A 16,766-nucleotide genomic window follows, 5' to 3' on the forward strand; every position below is an offset into this window, starting at 1 on the left:
CTTCCACAGGAGAGCATGGGCTGGGATGGGGGCAGACCAGACTAGGCAGAGCTACCACACCTGTGCGCCTCATGTGGACTAGATCAGGGAAAGGCCAGGCTGGGCGGATTATTCCTACTGGTGCAAACAAAATTAAAGTGGGCGAGGTTGGTTTGGGCAGCATCAACTGGAATCTGGGAGTGGGAGAGGCCTGGGAGGGAAATAGTGGGCTCATCCCTCTTGGGTTACCACTTCCACGGGAGGACATAAAACTAAACAGCAGCTGGGGTGGAATGGGGTGTGGGACAGACTGGATTACTGCTACACTTACTGGCAAACCAAGGTAGGGGGTGGGCCTGGTTGGGGTTATTGTGGGTCGCCCCAACCTAGACTACAGCTCCTGCTGGTTTATGTGAGGGCCAAGTATGTGCTGGGCAGAACCAGGCTGGACTGCAACACCCATTGGTTCCAGTGGAAGTCGGGAGTGAAAACAGAACCAACCCAGGAATTGCAACCACCAGCTGATTGGAGCGATGGACGGTGCCAGGCCCTGTACTTGTTAGCACATACAAGAAGTTTCTTTGGAGATCTTCCTAATCTAAATGCTGGACTCAGAACCCTAACGAAGAAAAGAGAGAAGACAGAACAGGTCAACCAACCATCTCAGCTATGATGGACTATGTCAATCAGTGGATTTTTCAAAGATCTCATAGTGCTTGGAGTGGCAAGATTGACAGTGATTCATAACTGTGGCAATATCAAGACCACTTGAGCAAGAACCTCAGAGCATGCCCTATATCCGGGACCTGGGGAGGGTGGGAAATTGGGTGGGCTTTTCCCTTAAATACCCCCCTTTGAATATGAAGCTAACAATATGGAAAACATTAAAAAAAAAAAATTTGTTATTTAAGAAAAAATACCAACACTCAGACTAGTCAATCAAATATAAGCTGTACTGTATATCTGACAGAAATAAAAATATTTTAAATTCTGCAATGGCAAGATGCAGGTGTAAAATAATTGATGAGGGGCTGGCATGTTTTATCAAGTTAGGGTGCACTGCCTGTGATGCCAGCGTACCACAGACGCACTGGCTGAGGCCTGGCTGTGATGCCAGCGTACCACAGACGCACTGGTGGAGGCCTGGCTGTGATGCCAGCGTACCACAGACGCACTGGCGGAGGCCTGGCTGTGATGCCAGCGTACCACAGACGCACTGGCGGAGGCCTGGCTGTGATGCCAGCGTACCACAGACGCACTGGCTGAGGCCTGGCTGCTCCATTTCCAACCCATCTTCCTGGAAAGGGGGCAGAAGACGCCCAGAGTACACGGACCCCCACCACCCACATGGGAGACCTGCATGAAATTTTAGGCCCCCGGCTTTGTCCTAATCCAGCCCTGACCACTGTGGCCACTTGGGGAGTGAAACAGCAGGTGAAAGATCTCTTAATTCTGTCTTCAAACAAATACATAAATCTTAGAAAAAGAAATAGCAACTGGTGGAGCCTTTACGGAAGGCATCTCACCCTGCGTGAGCCGCAGCTCGCTGGGTTGATTCCTAGTCCACAGGGACTCACTCTGTGACTGCCGCACACACCTTTGCCCGGCCACACCTGAGACGCCCACACACAGCCGCGAAGCGCGTGGGCGCAGGGAGGGGACAGGGGTCAGATCCAGAGAGCCGAGCGAGTGCTGGCCTTCTAGTCACCTCTGTGAAGACACAGGGCCCTCACAGAGCCCGAGCCTGCCACAGCATGAAACGTTAGGGGGTTCAGCAGGGCCCAGCAAATGTCCCTGCTGGGCGCTGCTAGCTCCTGCCCTGGGGGGCACTCTGGGGACTGGCGAGGGATGCTTGCAGTCATCTCAGTGACTGAAACCCCGTCCGATATCCTGCCTGACTTGTGCGTCTCATGCTGGGCGGTCACGGGGGTGGAATCCTGTCCATGATCATCTGGCCCGAGACCCAGTCACACACACCAAGGACTTTCAGGTGGTTTTAACATACCCTGCATTTACGAGAAGTGCAGCTGGCTTGAAAGTCAAACACACATGTGTTACCTTGTTCAGTACTTCACTTACAGTACAGTGTTCCACACCCATGCTAGGCTGTCTCTATGAAACCAAAGGCATAGGATGTGGATATGTCAAATTTTATATGCGGAGCCCCACACGGTAGCCTGGTGGCTAAAGTCCTCGCCTTGTACGTGCCAGGATCCCATATGGGCGCCGGTTTGTATCCTGGCTGCTCCACTTTCCACCAAGCTCCCTGCCTGTGGCCTGGGAAAGCAGTGGAGGATGGCCTAAACCTTGGGACCCTACACCCACGTGGGAGACCCAGAAGAAGCTCCTGGCTCCTGGCTTCAGATCAACTCAATTCTGGTGGTTACAGCCACTTGGGGAATGAATCAGCAGATGCAAGATCTGTCTCTCCTCCTCTCTGTATATCTGACTTCCCAATGAAAAATAAATAAACCTTATACGCTTCCTTGTTTCCTATACATAGATAAGCATGAAAAGCTTGAATCTATAACTTATTAGATGCAACAGTTTAACAGCGGACTGGGCACTGGCACGCGCCACACGCCACTTGACATCCGCGTCACATGCTGGAGCCCAGCGAAACTCCAGACTCCAGTTCTCTGCACACGCGCCTGGGAAAGCAGCACAGGGTGCTGCAGGTGCTTGGGCCCCGCACCCGTGCAGCCCCAGACGCAGCTCCTGGCTCCTGGCTCCGGCCTGGGCCAGCCCTGGCCGCTGTGCATACTTGGGCAGTGGATGGATGATCTGTTTCGTTCAAATAAACAATTACAAAATTGTTCTTAAAAATTAAAAAACGGGGCCTGGCGCTGTGGCCTAGCAGCTAAAGTCCTTGCCTTGGATGCGCCAGGATCCCATATGGGCACTGGTTCTGGTCCCGGCGGCTCCTACTTCCCATCCAGCTCCCTGCTTGTGACCTGGGAAAGCGGTCGAGGACGGTCCAAAGCCTTGGGACCCTGCACCCATGTGGGATACCCGGAAGAAATTCCTGAATCCTGGCTTCGGATCTGCATAGCATTGGCCGTTGTGCTCACGTGGGGAATGAACCATCAGACGGAAGATCTTCCCCGCTGACTGTCCTCTTCTATGTACATCTGACTTTCCAATAAATGAGAAACTCTTTAAGATTATTTATTTTTATTGGAAGAATCAGAGCTGACTGCAGGTTACGGAAGCCACCGAAGCGGTGGGCGTGTCCAGGCTCTGATTTCTAAGTCACTCTATTGGAAACCATTTTGCTTTCACTTCTGGAATTTTGCCTTGGGGCATTTTATCAGTGTTTTTGAAAGTTGTGAGTGTATGCAGATTATTATCCAAGGCCTTTGTTTCAGGATAATAGAAGAGGTATTATAAAATAAACAATAAAAGGGAAATGGCGAGGCTACCACGGGGGAACCCATGGCTGAAGGCACGGGTCAAGAGCGTGGACTGAGTGCATCAGCACCTGCTTGGGGTCCACACTCCTCCACCATGTCAGGCCGCACTGGTGGTGAGGTCACTGCTGAAGTAGCCTGTGGAACAGCCTCCTGTTCTCCTAGCATGATTATGAAGTCGGACACTTTGGTGGCAAGTCACCTTTTCCCTGCGAGCAGACGGCACTGCGCGTCATGAAGCCAGCAGAATGAGTGAACACAGAGCAGGGACAAGCTCGGCTGTGCGCCCGGAGAGGGGAGAGGCTCGGAGACACGCTGCAAGGAAACTGCTTTGATGGCCCTCCTGCCCCCTGCTGATGGAACATATTAGAAAACTGTCTCACAGCGGTAATGGGTCATTTTACGATGCTGAATGATATTAGAAATGGCGAATCAGACTTTTCCTGTGTCCCCATGGCCTGCGCATCTCATGTGTGTCTTTAAACAAATTCATTAACTTGAGAAGGGAGTTTGAAGCCACAATCCAAAGTGCATGGCACTCTTCTATTGTTCTTTGTATTTTAACTTTTGCAGTTCTAGAATTTGTGCAGCTTTGTCTTTAGAACTAATGTGGATGCGTGGCAGACATTCCAAGGAAAGCAGGGGACGCTGTGTCCATGCAGGGCTGTACCTGGGCCTGGGGTCTGCAAAGACCTGAGCCCGGAGCCTGATGTTTTGTCGTCCCTTGGAATGTTGCCTGATTCCTTCCTTCCCACAGGAGAGCTACTTATCTACCCTTTGCTTGGAACTGTTGTGGGCGACTCTGCCCTCGTGGTGCTGCCCTGCGCACCGGCTTTCCCACCACTTGCACTGTTTTCGTAAAGTATTAGAACTCTCCCTTTGTTTGTTTCAGCGAGTCGTCCTGAGATGATGGCCGCCTTGCTTCAGTAAGAAAGACTCGGTGCTGCATGACCTCTCATGTTCTCCGTTATCTCTAACAAGAACACACATCTTACGTAGTCAAATTTTTCAGTTCTTAAGTCCTTTTTTTTTTTTAAAGAGTTATTTATTTTGACCCTGGAAGCTACTGGCATGGGGAGAGAGGAGGCAGGACCACACCGCAGGGGAGTACCATCTGGTCCTGGAATGGACTGGTACTGTGCATGTGGAGGCTGCCAATTGCCCAGGGAAGGGGGTCTGGAGACAGAACTGGAATAGGTGCTACCAAGGGCTTGACAGGTTTGGCATAACTTCTGGGGGTCTCCAAGGACTAGGACACCACACTCTCACATAATTAAGGGAGGTAAGATGGGGTGGTTGGGAAAGGGGAGTCTGGAGGCCATGTTTAGGTCAGGCCAACACACTTGCTCGTGTGCAACAGCCGTGTCATGCTAGGCCACAGCTAGGCCACAGCACCACCCAGCTTGGCAGGTGCGAGCCACATCAGGCTGGGCCACAGTCCCCACCAACACATGGGAGAACTGGGACTGGGGGAGGGGGGCTGGTAAGGGATTTATAGGTTTGCCCCTGCTGGGTTGCAGCATCCACTGCTGTGCCTGAGAGTTGGGGCTGGTGGTGGGCTAGGCCAAGCAAGACCACACCACTTGCTGAAACCTATGAGAGCTGGGCCAGGCTGCAGTGCCTTCTGGTGTCCAGGGGTGGACCAGGCTGGGCTAGGCCACAGCAACTGGTAGAGCCATGCAAGAACCAGATTTGGGTGGGCTGAGCTGGGCTGGGCTGTAGTATCCACCGGCAAGCACAAGAGTCCTAGCTGGGGGCGGGCCAACCCAGGCAGGATTGAAGTACCCCTCCCAACACATGTGAGAACTGGGCTTAGAAATGGCCATGGTAGGGGTCACCCTAACGGCTGCAGCACCCACCAATGTGCATGATAAAGGAGTGGGGTGGAGGGCTGGGTTGAACTAAGCTACAGTACCCACTGGCATCACGAGAAACAGGACTGCGGTGGCAGTGGTGGTAAGGGTTCTGTGGGCTTGCCTCTGTTAGATTGCAGCGCCCGTTGGTAGGCACAAGCACCAGGGCTGAGGGTGAGCTGAGCTGGGCTAGGCCACAGCACCCACAGGCTAGAGTTGGGACTGGGGGTTGGCTAGGCTGGACTAGGCTGCAGCACCCACCACCATGTGCAAAAGCCAGGGCTAGGGTTGCCCTGACTAGGCCACAACATCCACTGGTATGCATGAGAGCTGGGTCTGGGCTGCGCTGGGCTAGGTCACAGCAGCAGCCAGTTTGTGTGAGAGCTGGGGCTGGGGGTGGGACTAACCAGGTAACTGCAGCGGTTGGTATATGCATTAGCTGGTATGCAGGAGATGGACCGATCCTGACCCTGCACTGGCTGGCGTACACGAGTCAAGTCTGAGGTTACTCCAGGCATTGGGGGACTCCCCAGCTAGACCGCTGGACTCAAGCCCTGACCTCAGGGAAAATCACAAAATATGTGGTCCCATCTTGGAGTGCATTTGCTGGGTCTGGGCCTCCCCAGGTGTGGATGCCCGTGCAGTGGAGAACATACTCAGATGCACAGAAAGGACAAGTCGGTTCATCATTTAAGCCAACAGAGGACATCAAGTCCCTCACCCAAACAGGGAAAGCAGGACAGGTCAAACAACTCTCCTGGCCAGGCTTTGCAGCAAACGTCTACGTCCACGGGTACACCCAGGCACGCCTGCTTGGCACACAGACGCTGGTGCGACGAAGCTGACCACTCAACTAACACTCCACATCTGGGTCTCTAAGGTGACACCCAGTGACCATCCCCACTCCGCACCGATGTACTATGGCAGCAAGGACTGCCCTCCTCCCTTCCTGCTCGGCTCCATGGATACAGAACAGACACATACAAAAAAACATCAGAAAACATTTATCTCACCCACTTTCCCTCTACACCCTGACCCGACCCCCCCAATCAGAGGCCCACATGGGTATATCGACCCTTTTAGCTAGGTTATCAATATTAAAAATAAAATTATATCAAAACAGATTTATTTTTATTTGAATGGCAGAGTCACAGAAAGGAGAGACGGATCACTCTCCAAATGGCCATAATGGCAGAAGTCGGGGTGGTGTGAAATCGTGAGCCAGGAGCACCCCTGGGGTCTCCCACGTGGTTGCAGGGGCCCAGGATTTGGGCCATCTTCTGCTGCTTAGCCAGCCCATTAGCAGGCAGACAGATTGGAAATGCAGTAGCTGGGACTTGAACTAGTGCTTGCACAGGATGCTGGCACCGCCAATGGAAGCTCAACCCACTATGCCACGGCACTGGCCCATGACAAGTACTTTTAAACAGAAGGTGAGAGTGCGTACTGAGAGGTGGGCTGTAGCTCTGTCATTCGGAACAGGCAGAAGGCTGCCTGTCAAGATGTGGGACAGAATTGCTGGAGAGGCATGAAGCCTGGCTTCCAGCCTGTGCCAGGAGAACATTCTGGAAGATGAGAGATCCATCAGGCTGAAGGTTTCTTTCTTTTTTTTTTTTTTAAGATTTATTTAATTTTTATTGCAAAGGCAGATATACAGAGGAGAAGAGACAGAGAAGAAGATCTTCTGTCCGATGGCTCACTCCCCAAGCGGCCACAACGGCTGGAGCTGAGCCAATCCGAAGCCAGGAGTTCTTCCAGGTCTCCCACACGGGTGCAGGGTCCCAAGGCTTTGGGCCGTCCTTGACTGCTTTCCCAGGCCACAAGCAGGGAGCTGGATGGGAAGCGGAGCTGCCGGGATTAGAACCAGCGACCATATGAGATCCTGAGGTGTTTGCAAGGGAAGGACTTTAACCACTAGGCTATTGCGCCAAGCCCAGGCTGAAGGCTTCTACCGAGACTGGAACGCGAGGCCAGGGTCTTCCTTAGCATCTTTCCTCGGTCACTATGTCGGGTCTGGCCTGGCCCGTTTACTTCCGGCAGAAGGTTCCTCTGGCAGAAGATTCTTCCTGGTTGAAACTTTCCTGAGTGCCCGCAGGCTGTGCACCTGCTGCAGGCGGAGGGCGAGCTCCCGCTCACAGGCCCGCTGCAGGGCTTCCGTCTTCTCTCTGTCCCAGCTCAAAGTTGCAGCCAGCGCTGTGGGGTCTTCCTTGGCAACCAGCTGCGGTGGGAACGGGAAGCCCTGAGCACCGCAGCTCCGCCCTCGGCAGCTGCTCTGGGCAAGGTGGGCTGCTGTCGGCGTGGCTTGCGGCTTCACGCTGACCTGTTGGGCTCCTTCACGGGAAGCCGGCCCAAGCCCCGGCTCACAGCACCAACCACAAAGGGTCAGGCAGAGCGAGAATGACCGGCCAAGGTCAGGTACCGGCTCCTTCCTTTCATCCTCCTTTGGAGGCCCACGACACAGCAGCAAGGGAGAGGAGAGGCCGCGACACCCACCCACGGGCTTCCCCGGCCTGAGAGGCAGCACCCCGTGGGCTTGTGGGGCCCTCCTTTCACACGGTCTCTTACAGGCCTCAGGAAAGGCTGGGGATCAGCTTTGGACTCCACTAGAAGCCCCGAGGTGGTCTGGGAGCCGCAGCCCTTGCCCTCACAGTCTGCTGGGTGTGGGCACCTCATTCCTGACCCTGCTGGGAGCCCTGTTCTCCAGCACGTGTCCCCTGGAGTCAAGGCCCTTCAGATTTAGATGCCATGAGGGGTGTGACAGCACTCTGGCATAAAACAGGCAAACAGGCCATTTCAGGGTCTGCAAAGAGGGGCAGAAAAATCCCACCCAAGCCTTAGCCTGGTGGCATGACACATGCAGGGTGGGGGTGCTTTCTGCGGCTCAGTGCCCCTGGCCCTCACCCACCTCCAGCTCCTCACTGGACAAGCTCAGCTCTGGGGCAGGATTCTCCCGCAGCGTGCGAAGCAGCCGGTTCGTGAGGGTCACCTCGGAGGAGAGCTCGCTGCTGACCCCTGTGTCGACCACATCCGTCTCTTCGCTGCAGGTGGCGCTGGTCTCTACAAAGCAGAGAGGCGCCCACGCCATCAGGCGGGCAGCAGAAAACACCATGTCCTGGGCGTGGGCAGCTCGGGCTGCAGTGCCCAGTGCGCTGCACGGCTCTCACAGGGCAACCTCCCAGGACCCACACATGAGGTACCGCCCTCTGGGGTCCTACCTTCCTGTCCTGACAAGATGCCGCCCTCCTTCTCTAGAGCCTGGAGGTAGAGCTGCAGGAGCTGCCTGGACTGGCGGGCCTCCTCCCTCTGGTCCAGCACCTGCTGCAGCGCGTTCTGGAGTCCCTGCACGGCCGCACAGCTTTGGTGGAGTTCCTGAGCCAGCTCAGCACAAGGCACGTCCACGAGCAGCTGGGTGAGCAAACACACAGACCTGCAGTCATCCACACGTGTCTTCCCAGCCTGGGGCTGCTTCCCTCAAACACACTCGGCTCAGAACTCACTTCTGGGGTCTGCCCGCTGAGCCTGGCCAGGAGGTGAGAAAGGAATGTCGATTTTTTTTCCCAAATGGTCATAACCACCAGAGCTGAGCTGATCCGACGCCGGGAGCTTCTTCCGGGTCTCCCATGTGGGTGCAGGGTGTCAAGGCTTTGGGTTGTCCCCCACCACTCTCCCAGGCCACAAGCAGGGAGCTGGATGGGAAGTGGAGCGGCAGGGACATGAACTGGCACTCACATGGGATCCTGTGGTCCCATAGTTGCAGGGCGAGGATTCAGCCACTAGGCCCTCTGCTGAGCCCTAGCATCATTATTCTTTAGGGAGGACGGAATGAGGCGAGAGAAAGGGTAAACAGCTTTCAAGAACCATAACCACCACGCTAGTCGCGATGACCCTGTGCCTGGGCCCCTGGGTCCCACCTCTCCCGTCTGCCCTCACAGTGCTTGGGACACAGGCGCTTTCTGCTGCACGCAGGTCAACCTCAAAGGCTTTTCTGGAGAGGCCCGAGCTCTCCCGTGGAAGTTTAGAGGTCAGGGGTCAGCATCAGTCATGCTCCTCTCTCATACGCTGGCACCCCTGTTTCGTTACAGCCCAACGTGCTTCACAGTCTAAACAGCCTGTTAGAGGGCGAGGGGACCTCAGGAACCCTTGCTTCTTAAATTATCATTTTTTTTTTAAAAATGAATTCATGAGGCTTGCTCCTGCCTTCCCTCTTCCTGGAACATCGGCCCCAACCTTCCCCGAGGCTCCAGGTTTCGCTGGCACTCACGGAGCCTACTAACGCTTTTCAGATGCATATGCCCTCTAACTCAGCAACTGGACCTCTAGGGACCTACCCTCCACACAGGCCTGCAGGCAAAGCACCCCAGCGTGGGCCCGTGCAGCAATGCACGGCAGCACGGACACCGACCTGGTGGCGAGCGGGCTCATGACCTAAGTCCTGGTTCATCACGACAGGAGACAGCAAGCAGTGGTGCAGACAAGGCTGGCGTTTAGGTACCACGCGAGATCTGCAGACAAAGCGGCTACACCTCCATTTGTACAGAAAAGGAGAAAAACATATACAAATTGTCTCTAAAATGTCTCTGGAGGGGCTGGCACTGTGGGTTTGGTCGTGACCTGTGACACCAGCATCCCATGTGAGCGCTGGTTCAAGTCCCGGCCAGGCTGCTTCCGATCCAGTTCCCTGGTAACATGCCTGGGGAGGCAGCGGGGGAAGGCCCACGTCTTCAGGCTCTTGCCTCTCAAGCAGGAATCCTGGCTTCAATGTGGCCAGATTGGAGGTCACTGCTGTGGCCGTTTGGGGTCAACCCACAGATACAGGCTCTGTCCCTGTGCCTTGCAATTAAAAAAATGAATCTAACAGGATGGTCGCCTGCAGGAGGCTCAGGGCTCAGATCTCTCTTCTGAGTCCTTTCTGTCCAAGTCTGCGGCACCAGAGCACGCTGTGCAGTCAGCCCACAGCACGCTCCCACTTCGGTGGCTTTTCCACTCTCTGCAGTTGTGCAACATCTTCGGCACCCCCAGAAGGAAACCCACTGGCAGTTACGCCGCCTGTCTTAACCTTCCCTCCCCCGCCCCAGGCGACCCCTTCTCTGCATTCCAGTTCCGCAGATCTGCATGGCTGGCACACTCACTGGGCAGACCTGGCCTCCCGTCTGGCCTGCACGCAGCATGGCATTGCCCAGGCCCATCCACGCCGCTGTCCTAGCCCACGGCATGGTTTACACAGACTACCACCGTCCGCGTCCTAACAGACATCGGGGGCCTGTGTACCTGCTTTTCTGTGCCTTTTGCGATACTGAACTGCATTCATACTATCCAAACCAGATGTGTACGTCCTTTAAACAGAGGTATCATCCACTTCCCAGTGCACAGGGGCGCCCAGCACCCATCAGCTGGTTCTCTCCTTGGATGCCTGCAAAGGACAAGCCCAAGGCAGGAGCTGGGAACTTCATCTGGGCCTCGGTGTGAGCGCCAGGCCCCAAGTCCTCGGGCCAGCCTGGCTGCCTCCCAGGGTCTGGCTCAGCAGGAAGCCAGAGTCAGAAGCGGAGCCATGGATGGAACACCCAGAGGCTAAACTCCTGGCTCGAAGCTGCAGTGACCTGAATGAGAAGTGAATCCAGACCCCACGGCTCACCACTACCAGCAGCACCCTGAGGCGTCCACAGCAGGCCTGGGGGTGGGGGCGGGTGGTCTCAGCATCTCGATTCGAAAACCCTTAAGTGGGGGCAAGCACCACGGCACAGCAACATAAGCCTTCGCCTGTGGAAGCAACACCTCATGGGGCACCAGATCGAGTCCCAGCTGCTCCATTTTTGATCCAACTCCCTGCTTGTGGCCTGGGGAAGCAGTAGAGGATGGTCCAAAGACTTGAGATCTGCAGCCGTGTGGGAGACCTGGAAGAGGCTCCCAGCTTTGAACTGGCTCAGCTCTGACCATTGAGGCCACTTGGAGAGTGAACTAATGGATACAAGATCTTTCTCTCTGTAACTTTATGGGGCAAAGGGCGGTGGGGGACTGCCTACCTGGAGGTCCCCCTCGGACAGGAGGACGATGCTGGACAGGTCTTCTTTCAGCTGCCGGGCCACGTTCTTCCACTTTAACTCCGCTGCACTGTCTGTCTCATCGACCTCGAAGGACTCCTGGGAAATCCACGCCGTGCCTCCATCTGCAGATGACAGTGTGCGCCCGGCACATCAGGGTAGCCTGGAGCGTCTCTCTGACACCTCCTAATCCCTGGCCCTTTGGCCTCCTGCGCTTCACTGGCTGCTGTTCCTGGGGCTAAGGAGAAGTGGCCTGGCCCAACTGCTACTCAAGGCTGGGTTCTTCAGGGGCGGCTCTGCCACCCCTACCATCAGTGTCTCCAGAGTGGCTAGGGGCAACCCTGCCCACCCAGGAGACACACAACAGCATCTGGGGACACTCTTGATAGGCACAGATCAACTGCAACCAAGCCCTGGCACCTACAGTAGCATCACTGGGTGAAGCCTGCCGGGACAGGTGCACCTGCTGTCTTTACAGAGCAGGTGCTGTGAGCATCATGCCAAGCAGGCACCGAGAGGTTATGCCATGGGCCAGGCATCACCTGGTGAAGAAAGCACAGAGCCAGGACCCGAATCCCAACCGCAGCCTGCTGTGCTGAACTCCCTCCAGCAGCTCCCGCCTGCCTGTGAGTTCAGAATGGAGCTCGGGTCGCATGGATCCTTATTTCCAGGACTGAGCACGTGGCAAGGACCCTTGAGTTAAGGCTTGAGCAGCCAGCTCCCCGTGACTCAGCTGTGTTTGTGGTGGAGACCCTGCGGCTGATGGCTCTGGACTCCTACCTGAGTTGCTGTATATCCACTTCTCGTTGCTGGCCAAGGCCACGAATTTCGTATTGGAAGGCAGACACAGGAAGTAGTCGTCATCATCCACTATGGTGCCATCCTCAGCCAGGACCAGAGTGACCGGGGTCAGGGCCTTGTCGATGGCCAGGATGTCACAGGCTGAAAGGGAAGACAGTCCTTGGTAACGGACACACGCCCACTGGGAAACAACACTGTCCTTGTCCTCTCGGTATGGAGCTGCCCAGAGAGGGGCTGAACTGCTGGCAGGTGGCAGTGAGACCACTGACACAGCCAGCAGCACTCGCCTAACACCTGGTGCCTGGTTCTGGTCTAGACACTTCTAGAATGACGTCTGCCCATTGCACAAATGGCAAATCCTAAGCTCTGAGAGGCTCAGCTAACTTGTCCAAAGTCACAGAGCTCCTAGAGGCACATTCACTGTGGCCATCTGGAGAATGAACTAGCAGATGGAAGATCTTTCCTTCTCTGTTTCTATCTCTAAATCCTGCCTTTCCAATAAAAAATAAATTAAAAATTAGATTCAAATTGCTTTTTTTTAAAGATTTATTTTATTTTTATTGGAAAGGCGGATATACAGAGAGGAGAGACAGAGAGGAAGATCTTCTGTCCGATGATTCACTCCCCAAGTGAGCGCAACGGCCGATGCTATGCCAATCCGAAGCCAGGAGCCTCTTCCGGGTCTCCCACGCGGGTGTAGGGTCCCAAAGCTTTGGGCCGGCCTCGACTGCTTTCCCGGGCCACAGGCAGGGAGCTGGATGGAAAGTGGGGCAGCCGGGACCAGAACCGGGGCCCATATGGGATCCCGGGAGTGCAAGGCGAGGACCTTAACCACTTGCGCCATCGCGCCGGGCCCCTTTCTTAGCAACTTTTATAAACCTATAGAAAAGGAAAACGGAAGTCCGGGCTCATTCCACTCTCATGACCACTGGACAAGAGGCAGGTCTGTACCATGGCACTTAGGGTCAGCAATCTCAAAAACTACCATGGGCCTGGAGGAGGCACAAGAGGCCAAAGGACAAATATCCCTCAGCAGGGCCCTGCGCAGTGGCCTAGCAGCTAAAGTCCTCACCTTGAACGCGCCAGGATCCCATATGGGTGCCGGTTCTAATCCCATCCCGGCAGCCCCGCTCCCCATCCAGCTCCTGCTTGTGGCCTGGGAAAGCAGTGAAGGACGGCACAAAGTCTTGGGACCCTGCATCAGCGTGGGAGACCCGGAAAAGGTTCCTGGCTCCTGGTTGGCTCAGCTCCAGCCATTGTTGCCACTTGGGGAGTGAGTCATCGGATGGAAGATCTTCCTCTCTGTATATCTGACTTTCCAAATAAATAAATCTTTAAAAAAAAGAAATATGCTTCAGCAACACCGCCGCCCAACCCAGGCAGAAACCAGCAAACCGGGGCAGACTGAGCTCACACAACCAATGCACCTTGGGGTACCGAGTGTCAGGATGCCAGCAGAAAACAAACAGCTCAGTGGCAAAATCCATGCCACCCATGGCCTGTCGCCCCGTGGGGCTTTCAGACACCAGTTGATAGCGCCCTCACAGTGCACCTCCAGGACAGGTGCCCGCTCGCAGGCTTAGCGTGTCAGAGCAGCTTCAGAGAGCCTGTTGCTACGGCTAATCCTACTTTTAAATCGCTTGAATATTATCATTGCACAGTCCCGCAGGGCTCGGAGCAGGGACTGGAAGCAGATCCACCCTGCCAAAGAGGAAACTGCGGGTCCAAGTGCAGGTTTAAGCTGCACGGGGCAGGGGTCAGCGTTTCTCCCAGCTCAGATTCCGATCTCCTCCGGTCCTGGGAGCGTCAGCAGGAGGCGGCAGCCCTTGCTCGTCCTGACCCATTCAGGCTCGATGTGGCCCCAGTCCCCATCATCTCAGGTAAGATACTGACTGACGACCACTCTCCCCCACGGGGTCTCGCACCTGCTCCCAGGCGCCCCCCACCTCATCCTGCCCGGGTGCACCCAGCTCCCCTGCCCGGCCCCGCGTGCCAACCCTTGCTCCTGAGCTCCTCCAAGCAGGAGGCCGCCACGCCGTACTGCTCGAGGCTGTGGTTGCGGCGCAACAGACACGGTTTCAAAGGTCGCAGCTCGCCGTGCCCCTCAGGGTCGGCGACCCCGGGCACCTCCATCCTGCCCAAGGTTGGCGCTTGACGACTCCCGGAAGTCGCGCGGCCTGCCGGGAGATGTAGTTCTCTCGGCGTGAGAGCAAAGCACACCGGGAGACGCAGTTTGGGTCGCTGCTCGTATGCAAAGTCCCGGGGCATGGCGGGAGCTGTATTTTCTGGGTGTAAAGGTTTTAGCTTCTGCTTAGCAGTTGCAAGGGCACATTGACAAGCGGGTCGGTGGCGAGGTATTTTGCATTTGGAAGCACTTGCACGTACGCTTCCTTGAAAATTTAGAGCATTTCTGTTTGCACCTCTAGGTGCAAAATATTAAGAGTGTCGCTGTATTTTCTTTTTCACTTTGAAAGACAAAAAAGTTCTGTGAGATGTTCCAAGCTTCAAGCTGAATTGTAACACAAGTCGAATTTGATCGTAGTCTTCAGTCTACACCAGTCTGCCCAGGTTTCTGATTTGCTTGAGCCTGGATCTCTACCAAATGCGTAAATTTACCGAAAATAGCAATCATAGGACACTGTTGTGTTGAGCTAAGCTCCTACACTAGGCCCCGACAGATCTGGCAGAAAATCAAAATGAATTCTTGGGCCAGTGCTCTGGTGTTGTTAATTAAGTCTCTGCTTGCACTGTTAGCATCACACACTGGCACCAGAGTTCAGCTGCTCCAGTTCCAATCCAGCTCCCTAACACACCTGGCAAAGCGTGGGAGGGCGACCCAAAACCTTGGGTCCCTGCATCCACTGGAAGACCCGGAAGAAGCTCCTGGCTCCTGGTTTCAGATCAGCTCAGCTGCGACTATTGTGGCCACTTAGGAGTGAACCAACAGATAGGAGAGATCTTTATGTTTGTCCTTCTCTCTGTAAATCTGATCTGCCTTTCCAATAAAAACAAACAAACAAAAAAATCTTTAAAAAAGTTACTGGAACACTCCGTACCCGCCTTAGGCTTCTGGCCCGCGGCCCTGCCCCAAGGGACTCTAGGAAACCCAGAGTTGGCTGCTGGCTGAAGCGAGTGCTAGCATCTCTCTTCTTGCCCTACTTCCTACTATTTCCTCTCCTGGGTAGACCCACCCCTTGGGACTCTAGCCGAGGGACACATTGACAGAGGGAGGTGGCCATGGCCCCACCACTCAGCTGCAGCCCCTGGAGCCTCTGGCCCTGGCCGCCCCCCCACCTCACAGGCTCCTTGCCCTGCCCTGGGGGTCTACTTGTTGTAATAAAGAATTCTGACAGGGCCCAGCGCGATGGCGCAGTGGTTAAGGTCCTCATCTTGCACACCTGGGATCCCATATGGGCGCTGGTTCTAATCCCGGCAGCCCCGCTTCCCATCCAGTTCCCTGCCTGTGGCCCGGGAAAGCAGTCGAGGACGGCCCAAAGCTTTGGGACCCTGCACCCGCGTGGGAGACCCGGAAGAGGCTCCTGGCTTTGGATCAGCATAGCATTGGCCCGTTCCACTCGCTTGGGGAGTGAATCATCGGACGGAAGATCTTCCCCTCTGTCTCTCCTCTCTGTATATCTGCCTTTCCAATAAAAATAAAATAAATCTTAAAAAAAATTCTGACAGCAAAAGAAAAAAACAAACAACAACAACAAAAACCTGAACAACAACAACAAAAGTAACCTGATTTTAGGGGCCTGGCACAGTAGCCTAGCGGCTAAAGGGCACCGGTTCTAATCCTGGCAGCTCCTTGCTTGTGGCCTGAGAAAGCAGTCCAGGATGACCCAACGCCTTGGGACCCTGCACCCGCGTAGGACACCCAGAAGAAGCTCCTGGCTTCAGATTGGCGCAGCTCTGACCACTGTGGCTGCTTGGGGAGTCAATCATCGGACAGAAGGCCTTCCTCTCTGTCTCTCCTCCTTTGTGTATATCTGACTTTGCAATTAAAAAAAAAAAATCTTGAAAAAAACTGACTTTAACAATTGGTCACTTTTCTACTACTGTTTCTCATGTCCATATCATAAAGAAAGTAACTTCAAAATGACCAATTCACTGTTTTTTGGTTTTTCCTGCTTTTTTTTTAGCACTTTTCAATCTACAGACATAACATTTCTGCTTGCTTGACTAAAACACTGCTTTTACTTTGTGGAACAATGTGTCACCTGACTGGAAAAAAATCAAGAATAAAGCCATTTAAGCTAAATCGCTATAGATATGTATTTAGGCAATTAAGGTCTCAAGTCAATCAGAGATGAAAGGGGAATTGTGGATCTTTGTTGGTCAAATGCTGCTCCGTACCATCCATCTTGGTTTTGTGTCTTTAAGAGCTGTGTATTTGAGAGCAGAGTGACAGAGATGGAGCAACTCAGACAGCTCTTCCGCCCTGCACGCTCAGAACAGCCGGTTCCGGCAGTCTGAAGTCGGGGTCCAGGAGCTGCTGTCTGGTCTCCCACATGGTGGCACAGACCCAAGCTTTGGGACCACGGGCATCAGCAGGAAGCGGGATGGCGAGTGGAGCACGCAGGGTTTGAACCAGCCATTCTGATTTGGGACGGTTGGTGTTCCAAGGGGTGGTTTTACTTGTCTTTGTTTTGATAGACTTTGAATAAAGGATTTGTGTATTGATT

At 54.5% G+C, this 16,766-nt stretch overlaps 1 protein-coding gene across 1 annotated transcript; it reads right to left on the reverse strand.

The window, feature by feature from the left end:
- Positions 1–7,101: 7,101 nt before the first annotated feature.
- Positions 7,102–14,235, reverse strand: DFFA (DNA fragmentation factor subunit alpha). The gene is made up of 6 exons (XM_040987896.1): positions 14,079–14,235; positions 12,061–12,222; positions 11,263–11,405; positions 8,458–8,647; positions 8,148–8,299; positions 7,102–7,460 (listed from the first exon to the last, which is right to left on the reverse strand). The coding sequence occupies exons 1-6, from the start codon at positions 14,212–14,214 to the stop codon at positions 7,245–7,247; spliced, it is 999 nt and encodes a 332-aa protein (XP_040843830.1). The 5' UTR covers positions 14,215–14,235; the 3' UTR covers positions 7,102–7,244.
- Between the last annotated feature and the right edge of the window lie 2,531 nt (positions 14,236–16,766).

This window comes from Ochotona curzoniae, unplaced genomic scaffold (assembly GCF_017591425.1).
Source record: "Ochotona curzoniae isolate NIBS_2020 unplaced genomic scaffold, NIBS_Ocur_1.0 contig_4792, whole genome shotgun sequence".
NCBI lineage: Eukaryota > Metazoa > Chordata > Mammalia > Lagomorpha > Ochotonidae > Ochotona > Ochotona curzoniae.

Coding starts and splice junctions, on each gene's coding strand:
- DFFA (XM_040987896.1), bottom strand. CDS start 14,214: ATGGAGGTGCCCGGGGTCGCCGACCCTGAGGGGCACGGCGAGCTGCGA. Junction 12,223..14,078: donor GGAGGAGCTCAGGAGCAAGG/GTTGGCACGCGG, acceptor CTTCCCTTTCAG/CCTGTGACATCCTGGCCATC. Junction 11,406..12,060: donor GTGGATATACAGCAACTCAG/GTAGGAGTCCAG, acceptor TGTCATCTGCAG/ATGGAGGCACGGCGTGGATT.